This window comes from Mandrillus leucophaeus, unplaced genomic scaffold, assembly GCF_000951045.1.
Source record: "Mandrillus leucophaeus isolate KB7577 unplaced genomic scaffold, Mleu.le_1.0 Scaffold140, whole genome shotgun sequence".
Taxonomy (NCBI): domain Eukaryota; kingdom Metazoa; phylum Chordata; class Mammalia; order Primates; family Cercopithecidae; genus Mandrillus; species Mandrillus leucophaeus.
This window is the reverse complement of record NW_012101366.1, coordinates 5,635,643-5,645,936: the sequence shown is the minus strand read 5'-3', so window position 1 is coordinate 5,645,936 and position 10,294 is coordinate 5,635,643. Positions and strand designations below refer to the sequence as shown.

General features: G+C 45.3%; 1 protein-coding gene and 1 long non-coding RNA gene across 4 annotated transcripts; one reads left to right on the top strand and one right to left on the bottom strand.

Moving 5' to 3' along the window:
- Positions 1-395: 395 nt before the first annotated feature.
- On the bottom strand, positions 396-5,257 carry IL6 (interleukin 6). 3 transcript variants are annotated; one of them, XM_011973917.1, is made up of 5 exons: positions 5,118-5,257; positions 4,765-4,955; positions 3,596-3,709; positions 2,742-2,888; positions 396-993 (listed from the first exon to the last, which is right to left on the bottom strand). In XM_011973917.1, exons 1-5 carry the CDS (start codon positions 5,134-5,136, stop codon positions 826-828), a joined length of 639 nt encoding a protein of 212 aa, XP_011829307.1. In that variant the 5' UTR covers positions 5,137-5,257; the 3' UTR covers positions 396-825. The 3 variants fall into 3 exon arrangements, with proteins under 3 accessions (XP_011829307.1, XP_011829309.1, XP_011829306.1); XM_011973919.1 differs by having other exon boundaries at positions 4,765-4,886; positions 5,118-5,169; XM_011973916.1 differs by having other exon boundaries at positions 4,765-5,193.
- On the top strand, positions 4,783-6,979 carry LOC105534985. The gene is made up of 2 exons (XR_001005368.1): positions 4,783-4,831; positions 5,684-6,979. It is a non-coding gene; the product is annotated as an uncharacterized LOC105534985 (long non-coding RNA).
- Positions 6,980-10,294: the final 3,315 nt, after the last annotated feature.

The following is a 10,294-nucleotide window of genomic DNA, read 5'->3' as shown; positions in this document are numbered from 1 at the left end:
CGCATGTTTATAGATATTCCTTATATTAACATGTTTTGGAATTTTCTACATCATCCCTCAGTTCCTGGGAGGCAATGGGACTTACAAGTTAAGAGTAGGGGACCTGTAGGTAGGTAGACTTGGATTTCAAATCTGGGCCCCTGCCTGACCTTCCAGCTGGGTGACTGAGATAAATCACTTAGACTTCCACAACCAGAAAGCAGTGTGCAAGTGCTGGGGTTAAATGACGTGATGGATGCAACACCTTTAATGCTGCCTGGCATGTAGTAGGCGCTTATATATGTGTGTGTATATATATATAAAATGTGATTGATTATAGCTTTTTTTTGGTGGTGGTGGTGGCAGTGACATGAAACTTGTTTTTATTGAGCTTCACGTGACACACACAGACTAAGTTGCTGAATTTTTAAAAATGTGATTTATTGGTATAAAAACCATTTATACATTATATAAATACAATATAAATATTTCTTTAAAAAATATGTATAAGTTAGCCATTTATTTGAGGTAAGCCTACACTTTCCAAGAAATGATCTGGCTCTGAAACAAAGGATATTCAAACTACATAGCCACTTTCCATTATTATTTCAAAACTAATACATAAAATATTTCAAGTGGTACTTCATAAAAATATAAATATCACTTACATAAATTAGCTCAGCTTCACATATTTAAATATTAATAAATTAAGAATAATTAAAATAGTGTCCTAACGCTCATACTTTTAGTTCTCCATAGAGAACAACATAAGTTCTGTGCCCAGTGGACAGGTTTCTGACCAGAAGAAGGAATGTCGATGAACAACAACACTCTGAGGTGCCCATGTTACATTTGCCGAAGAGCCCTCAGGCTGGACTGCAGGAACTCCTTAAAGCTGCGCAGGATGAGATGCGTCGTCATGTCCTGCAGCCACTGGTTCTGTGCCTGCAGCTTCGTCAGCAGGCTGGCATTTGTGGTTGGTTCAGGGGTGGTTATTGCATCTAGATTCTTTGCCTGAAGGAAAATGAAAGCAAAAAGGATTGTTTAAATATTGAATAAATCCTTTGCAGTGGAGGGATGCTCTGGGCTATGGGATGATGTTCAAATGTGAAATGTGGGGTGAATGAGATTAACTGGGGTGCCTGCTCTGAGTAGGATCCTTCCATAGCAATGAACTTCTTCTTTTTTTTTTTTTTTTGAGGCAGGGCTCACTCTGTCACCCAGGCTGGAGTGCAGTGGTGCACAGCAACCTCCGTGTCCCGGGTTCAAGCGATTCACGTGCCTCAGCCTCCTGAGTAGCTGGGTTACAGGTGTGCGCCACCATGCCTGGGTAATTTTTTTGTATTTTTAAGTAGAGATGGGGTTTTACATTGTTGGCCAGGCTGGTCTTAAACTCCTGGCCTCAAGTGATCCACCCACCTCAGCCTCCCAAAGTGCTGGGATTATATCAGCACTGTGCCTGGTTCACAGCAACTAACTTCTAATCATCCCTTTGCTGTTCTGTCTCCCATTAGACCACAAACATCCTGAGGGAAGCACCACTATCTTTTTGTTTGTTTGGTTTTGTGTTTTTGTAGCAATGGGGTCTCGCTATGTTGTCCAGGCTGGTCTTGAACTCCTGGCCTTAGGAGTTCAAGGAGTTCTCACCTTAGGCTCCCAAAGTTTAGGGAATACAGGCATGAACCACCAAGCCTGACCAGCATCACTATCTTATTTGTTTGTATTCTGTCATATGAAATAATGCCTGGCACATAGTTCATATTTAGTATATGAATGAAGAACCCATACTTAAAGGCATTTTAATATGAGTTCTTCAGTGGCCTCTAAATCTAATACTTTTCTCCAGTTTCCCTCTCACCATCCCTTTAGGATCTGTCGAAAGACCAGTGATCTGGTGGTGTAAAGAGGACTAGGAAACATCTTTCCATAGACCCACCAGATGGGATAAGTAACTTGTGGAAGGCCTCAAACCTCCAAGTGTGGTCCTGGAATTCTGCAGCATCACCAGGGATATAAGCCTGCTAGAAATATGACCCTCAAACCCACCCAAGGCCTGCCAAGTCAGACTCTACACCACAACAAGATGCCCAGGGAATTCCCATGCACGTTCACATAGGAGAAACCCTGGCTTAAGGCAAACAAGTAGAAATGGCAGAGGCAGGATCAGCACCAAGGGTTTCCTTCTAGGCCCCTACTTATTGAGCTTTGGCTCCTCCACATGCTAGCCAGCAACTCTTTACTCCCTGCTGTTTGAATAGCCAGCTACTGGTGGCTAAAGCCCTTGGTACCTCTTTCCAGCCTTGAGTCTCTGACCGTTTCTCTGAACTAACTCTCTGGTAAAAGGTAGGAAAAAGAGTTGAAACAACTACAATGAGAAGAATGCCGCTTGACAATAACTAAAATCTTAAAATCATTTTATGCCCCTTGGTTTTTGTTTCTGTGGATCACTGGGTGGGGATGGATGTACTTCTTTCTGCCCCCTCCCCTTTTTTTTTTTTTAATCTCTTGCACTATTAAAAATTGATGTTAAAATCCACCTCAGTTAATATAGTTTAAAGTATAGTTATTGATGTCCTTTGCAGAAGAGAGCCAACCAAACAAAAAAAGATTTAACAGTAACTATCAGAAACTATTTCTCAGACTTTTTTGTTTACATGTAGCCTTCTCTTTTGGAAGTGGCACTGCATCCCTGACTTGTCCAGGACACTGTCTTTGAGCCTGTCTTCTCCCACACCACGGTGAGGGAAGGAGGACACACCCACCTTTTTCTGCAGGAGCTGGATCAGGACTTTTGTACTCATTTGCACAGCTCTGGCTTGCTCCTCACTACTCTCAAACCTGTTCTGGAGGTACTCTAGGTATACCTCAAACTCCAAAAGACCAGTGATGATTTTCACCAGGCAAGTGTCCTAAGAGGAAAGATGGTGGGAAAATTGGTTATCGCCAGGAGGTAGAATCAATTTGAAAAGTTAAAACTGCCACAATTTGACATATTTTCCCCCTGCTCATCTAGAGAACTTCAAGTACCTCTTAGGCAGCATGTTTTGGGACATTGGACAGCATCATTTTAAATAACCAGACAATCAGAGGCCCCATGTAATTAGTTTTACCCAAAGCCCAACACATGCTAGAATGTGGCAGTGGGGATTCTTCTCTGATTCTCCCCCTTGATGTTCTTCCTACACTCTTGCCCTTGTCAATGCTGGGCTGGAACCTCCTTTTATAAAATAATCAGAAGTCAGTGCAGGTTATCTCACTGTGGAGAATGAGCTGGGCATGGAGGGAGGGCAGACCTGGACCCTGCCAGGGGCAGCCAGAGAGGGAAAAGGCCCTGAGACCACCTTACCCAGGATGAACTAATTAAACCTGTGGGAGTTTTAAACATTTGACAGTTGTTAAAATCTCAACATGGTGGGACCATCTCTGGCCATACCTGTCCAAGAATAAACTACCTTTAAAAAAGCTTGAAGTTGGCCTCCTCATGAAATTTGCATAACATTCTTTACATTTACCCCCTTTTTATTGCTGCCTGGATCTATATGTATACAGGCACTGCAAGCAAGAGGGTGAAGTTTTGCCTAAGGAATAGTGAAAAGTGAGTGTGACAAGTTGGTACCTCATTGAATCCAGATTGGAAGCATCCATCTTTTTCAGCCATCTTTGGAAGGTTCAGGTTGTTTTCTGCCAGTGCCTCTTTGCTGCTTTCACACATGTTACTCCTGTTACATGTCTGGGAAAGAATACCAGAATGGTTATCACCTAAGTGCCCCTATAACAAACACCACTAGAGGGCCTTTGCATTGTTCAACCACAGCCAGGAAAGTCTCTAAGAAAAATGAAGCCACAACTCTTTGGCATCCTGGCAAGCAAATTCCAGTGGAGTGGGGGCACACTTGGGTTCAGTTCCAAGCTCACCTGTGACTTCAGGTGTGTTACTTAATCCTGAGTCTCAGTTTCCTTATCTCCAAAAACCTTCCTTGCAAATTTTGAAGATTAGACACAATACTTATTTAAAGTGCCTGGCACACAGTAGATATTTAATAACAGCAATTTTGACAATAGTTAGGTGAATATAATTCAAACCATAGAATGTTCCAGCTGGAAGGACCTATGAGATCACCTAGTCCACCCCCAGTTTTACTGATGGAGTCCAGAGGTGGTAGGGAATTTACCCAAGATCACGAGGCTGGTTTGGCAGAACCAGAATTCGAGTGTGGGCTCCCAATCTCCTCTCCTGTGTTCTTTTCTTTCTACCAAACAGGACCAAAATATCTTGCATTGAAAGTGGGGAGGTGCTTTAACCTATTTATTATTTGCCACTTTGGTGGGCTCTGAGGTATGAATCTTAGCTGGAATGGCTTTGAGGAATCCTAACCATTGAGTTTACATAAGCAAAAAGTACTGCAACTGCTCTGAGAAGCTGAACATACCTTTCAGGTGGCACTTTTCTAGTCCTTCCAAAGCCCAAGGGACAAAAAGGAGCTTAACAGACCTTATTTTTTGGAAAGGGAAAAGGAAGCCCTGAGAAGCAATGACCCTCAGCTCATGCCAAGGGTGGGCATGGGTTTCAGACCCATTCTGCATTTTCCAGAAAGGAAAGGAACCTCCTGAGACCAGCAAAGGATAAATACAGAAGTCAGTCTAGTCGGCCCCATTGGCCTGAAATCTACAGTGCCCTAGAACCCAGCAAAGACCTCCTAATGCGGGCAGCCCCAGTCCACAGACAGGGGCAAGGGGAACGCATGCGCACACGGGCCATTCAGCCCCTTTGCCAAGCCTACCCACCTCCTTTCTCAGGGCTGAGATGCCGTCGAGGATGTACCGAATGTGTTTGTCAATTCGTTCTGAAGAGGTCAGTGGCTGGCTGTGTGGGGCGGCTACATCTTTGGAATCTTCTCCTGGGAGTACTGGGGCGGGGAAGGCAGCAGGCAACACCAGGAGCAGCCCCAGGGAGAAGGCAACTGGACCGAAGGCGCCTGTGCCGGAGGGGAGCGAGCGGCGGGGTGAGCTGACAGCACAGCTGGGAGCCTGCCTCTGCTGCTGGCCACCCGCCAGCCCTCCCTGGGCCACACACCCCTCCCTCACACAGGGCTCGACCGCCGCTGGCCGTTCCAGGGCTAGGGATTTCCTGCACTTACTTGTGGAGACGGAGTTCATATCTGGGTTCCTGGAGGGCAGATAGAGCTTCTCTTTCGTTCCTGGTGGGCTCGAGGGCAGAATGAGCCTCAGACATCTCCAGTCTCATATTTATTGGGGGTTGAGACTCTAATATTGAGACTCATGGGAAAATCCCACATTTGATAAATCTTTGTTGGAGGGTTAGGGTGGGGCCAGAGCGGGTGGGGCTGATTGGAAACATTAAGATTGTGCAATGTGACGTCCTTTAGCATCGCAAGACTCAACTAGGGGGAAAAGTGCAGCTTAGGTCGTCACTGAGGCTAGCGCTAAGAAGCAGAATCACTCTTCCTTTACTTTCTTTTTTTCTTTTATTAGTGACTCAGCACTTTGGCATGTCTTGACAGAGTAAAGCTGAAGTCATGCACGAAGTTTTACAAAGAGAAAAAAATAAGCTAAAGCTATGTTTTTTGAAAAAAAAAAAAAATTCAGTGACCAGATTAACAGGCTAGAATTTGGCATTCCAGTTAATTTGTATTTGTAAAAACCGAAGATGTTCTGAACTGAGTTTCCTCTGACTGCATCGCAGCCCCCCAGCCTGGAGTTAGGAAGAAGGTAATGCTACCAGTCGTCTGAGTTCTTCTGTGTTCTGGCTCTCCCTGTGAGCAGCTGTTGTACAACTGCCTGGCCACCCTCAAATTTCGTGCAGTTACTTCAAGGCGTCTCCAGGTGGAGTGTGTGACTCCTTTTTGCCACCGCATGGCTTCTGCCACTTTCCTCTTCACCTGCTTCAACCCACTTAGAGGAGGTTGGCTGCTACCCTGCCCTCTCCCAAGTGACCCCTTGGGAATCCTGCCAGTGAGGACTTTGCTCTCTGTGCCAGAGGCTTGCCTTGTGCTGCCAGTGCTCTCCCCATTGCCACCTGAGTCTCTTCACCACTGTTCCACTGGGTCTCCTGCAGCCCTGAAATTACTAAAGCCCACTTGGTTCAGGGCAGAAAGGGGGAGAATACAACTCACCTCTTTGTTGGGGATGTCAAAGAAGGACCTTGTGGCATCTTCTAGAGCTTGTGTTTATAGCTCCCTCTCCCTGTAAGTCTTGATTTGAAATCAGAAGAAGCTACAAGGAAAGTACGGACGTAGGCACGGCTCTGGGCTCTGAACCTGCTTCCCCACTGGCACCCAAAGATTTCTTATTGGGTCAAGCTTGTTCAGAAGCTGTCTTCCCTCAGAAGGTGTCTCTTGCAGGAGGATCCTTGGTCTTATGCAAATGGGCTCTAGACTAGGCTGTCCCTGCAGTCTCCAGAGACCCAGACAACTCTGAGATAGCTTCAGGCTGAAACCAGACCCTTGCACAAAACCAAAACACTTATTTACCAAACATGGTGTTAACTTCACAATCGGTTTCTTTGCTTTGCTAAGAAGAGATCTCTTCAAGATCGATAAAACAGTGACCTCTGTTGGGCATTTACTCAAGTTTTGTTTTGTGCATAACATTTCAGGACCCGCCTGTTGGGGAAAGTGAGGTCATCCATTCTTCACCGATTGTCTAAACAGAGAGACAGTGGTCTTCTGCCGCGGTGGGATTTTTTGGTGTGAAAATGAAAATGGGGGAGGATGGCTCGATGGTTTCACTTTTAGTGCTCTCTGGTCTTAAGCAACGTAGACGCTCCTGAACCAAGTTCTCTTTCCTGCATGAAACGAAGTCACTGCTCTCAGCTCCGCAGCCGTGCGTTGTGTTCTGTCTATGTAATGTGAGATTGCTTTTGCTCAAATATCTATTTTTTAGAAAATACAATTCAATAAATTTCAAGTACTTGAACTGAGTGACATAATACAACACACAGATTTATCTTTTCAATAAAAAGTGTTTTTTAAAATAGGAAGTTCGTGTTCATGATAAAATGTTCAAATAGGACATCAGGGCATACAGGGAAAAATGTCTCCTTCCTATCCTGGCTCCTTTTTTCAGAGGTAGCACCTAATCGCCTGTATTTTCAACCAAACCCTCTGTTATCCTAGCCTGGGAAAGATTTTCTCGTCTTCCCAGCTGTTTGATCCTGGCTGTTACATCAGGGATCTGTGCCCTTGTTTGTTCACCTATAAAACGGGGGTAATAATAGTTCTTCCCTTCTAGGGCTGTTGTGAACATGGAACATGATGGAATATAAAAAAAATCCTGGCGCATAGTAATCCCACAATACATGCTAGCTCTTTGAACATTCCTTGGCTCAGAGTCTCTGCCTTGGAGAACTCTTCCAGCTCGGCTCTATCAGTTCACCTGGTGTCTTGCCTATGAAGGAATTAGGACTGAGCCAGGCTTCTGTACCAGCAATGAGCTGGTCTCCAATCATTTTCCCTAGAAAGAAATGAGATTCTGTGTTTTGTTGAAAATGCCTTATGGCACAAAGTGCAAAATGAAAAATAATAATAATTTTCTCTCTTTTTTGAGAACATTAAGACCCCCAAACCAGGTCTCTTATTTTAGATAATTAGTCCAGCTTGTGTCTTGCTCCTACTAGACTTTTTTCAAGCCTTCCGCTAAGTGTTTTTATGTCAGAAGTCCACAGCCTTCCCTGTGCATGGTGATCGCCATTAATTCAAACTTCTGAGAGTGGCCCTCGAGGGTGAAGGGGCCTGATGCTTCTGGGGTCAAGAAAGGGCAAACTGTGGGAATGCATGCATGTAGGGAGCCTGGGGACGCTGTCTGCCCCTGCACATCACAGCATGGCACTTTATTAGTATCAATGCCTTGGACTGGAATTTGCTTGTGGGAGAGATGAGCTCTCCCTTGCTCCAAAAACGTTAATGTAACATGCGCAATTCCGCAATGATAGTTTCCCTCCTTTGCATCTCAATGGATTTTTTGCTTGGAGAGCTCATTCCTTGTTTTTTCTTGTTTTGTTTTGTTTTTTTCTCTTGAGAAGGAGTCTTGCTCTGTCGCCCAGGCTGGAGTGCAATGGCATGATCTTGGCTCACTTCAACCGTCCCCTCCCAGGTTCAAGCAATTCTCTTGCCTCAACCTCCTGAGTAGCTGGGACTACAGATGCACGCCTGGCTACTTTTTGTATTTTTAGTAGAAACGGGGTTTTGCCATGTTGGCCAGGCGGGTCTTGAACTCCTGACCTTAGGTGATCCACCTGCCTCGGCCTCCCAAAGAGCTAGGATTACAAGCGTGAACCACCGTGCCCAACCCCTCGTTGTTTTTAAAGGGCAGTTTTAGGTCACAGCAAAATCGAGAGGAAGGTACAGAGATTTCCCATATATCCCTCCTCCCTGCAACTCTCCCCTGTATTTTAGTATGCATACGTGACCAGAAGAGGCTGTGCTGTCAGCATTTATTAACTAAATACTTTAGTTGCTGGATTGCATCATAGCTGATTTGAAGCGAGCACCAGCTGAGATCAAGAGAGTCCGGACAAATGGGAGTGCACAGGGAGGAAGCAGCAACTTGGCTTCCTATGCCACCCGTGTAGGACTGGCATGTCCTATCTGGATCTCCCAGAATTACCACCCATGACTGCTTTCCTACATAGTGGTAGAGTCCAGTTCAGAATCTAGTAATACATTTAAGACCAAGGGGGAAAAGTAGTTTCCATTTGGTACTTAAGCTCTCAGAAGGAGAAGTGTTCTCCACGTTTCAGGAGTTAAGATGTAGTGTTGTGCTCTTTCTCTATATTCTGGGGGTTGGAGATGGATGAGTCTGTGATTTAACAGGAGGGGGTACAGCAAGAAAAAACGGGAAGTCCGGGGTACTAGGGAACTTGCAGTTGCTGTCAGAATGTAGTTTCGCTTGTCACCAAGTCGTAAGAAGTTTGTAAACTGAAACAGTGGGTGACTTAACAGCTTCTTCTGGGATTGAGTCCCACTGAGCAGACACCAGGCTTGAAGAAGGCTCTGGGAAATGTCCTGCTTTGATGGTGGTATTACTTGAAGAGAGAATATTAGGGACATGTGGTATGTCAATTTGGAAAGCGCCAGCTCATGTTGGAGGGCAGCCAGACCTGGTGACCAAAGCTCTTGACAGTTTCCTGCCTGGTCTGGTCTCAGTCCTGGCTTTGCAGCCTCAGCTCTGATGTCCTGTTGTAGCTCCTTGGTCTGATGAATTCTTGGTCTGGCCTCAGCTTTTCTGATGCGGAGGATGTGCAGGGGCTGGACCTAGCTCCTCCTAGACTAGGGAACGGACACATCTGCCCTGCTGTGTTTCTGATTCAAAACTCTATAGGGAGGTCATCTGTTCTGTGCCCTCATTATTTTGCTGTGTGACTTACCTTCCCCCTGCTGAAGTGGAAAATCTCAGGCATCTTGGGAGGGAAGTAGCCTTTCCCGGGCAAGAAGTGTAGACTCTCTTTGCCTTGGGATACCCCTATACCCCTTTCCCTGGGTCTCTAGGCCTGGAAGAGAGTGCCCTGATTGCAGACTTTTCTGAAGCTGGTTTGCTGATGAGAAAAATTGCTTTGCTGATTCTGAAGAAGCCCCATTTGGCCCTGCCCCCATGGCTGGGTAGGTCCCTCAGACTGAGTTTCAGTGCTTTGCCTCTTCTCCATCTGTGGGATAGGCTTTCTATGGTGGTGGCTGCTGGTTCTGCTTTATAATTAGGAAACTTCCATTTGTCAGCTAGCAGTAATACGTTCATTTATTATCACGAGTCATTTGAGCCATCTTTGGTTTCTCCAAAGATCTCAGTTCTCTGAGTTCAGTGTCATAGGCAGAAACTAAGCATGCAAAGCATTGGCTGGTTTCCTCTACTCTTTTCCCTCAAAATTAAGGTACTAAGAACCCATTTGAAATCATCACATGTAATGGCCAGACCAGGGGATTCTACTGGCCTGGTTATGACGTCTTTTACCTCCCTTCCCTGCCCTTTTGGTTAGTTATTTGCTAGAGAGTGTCTTAGTCCCTCTGAACTAGCAAGCTGAATCCATGAAGAGGGTTAGGCTATTCTAGTCTTCATGGTGGAATAATTTCCACGACATGCTTTGGACATGTTGAGGACTCTGTAATTCTGAGACATTGGGATCCATCATTTCTGAAGATGGGTACACCTGGATTGATTTAAAATGTTACGGAAGAATTCAGATCAGGTAAGCGAGTCAAAGAATCATAGGCAATTTCTTCAAGCTATTGAATTCTATGTTGTGTGTACCTATGCATGTGTGTGGATGTGTGTGGCACAGAGTGGAGCCCTTGGTCTATAGACC

Excerpts from the sequence above, each read along its gene's own strand:
- IL6 (XM_011973916.1), bottom strand. The coding sequence starts at position 5,136 with ATGAACTCCGTCTCCACAAGTAAGTGCAGGAAATCCCTAGCCCTGGAA. Across the intron at positions 3,710-4,764 it reads TCTCAGCCCTGAGAAAGGAG|ACATGTAACAGGAGTAACAT; the intron begins GTGGGTAGGCTT and ends ATTCTTTCCCAG. Across the intron at positions 994-2,741 it reads TCCAGCTCCTGCAGAAAAAG|GCAAAGAATCTAGATGCAAT; the intron begins GTGGGTGTGTCC and ends ATTTTCCTTCAG.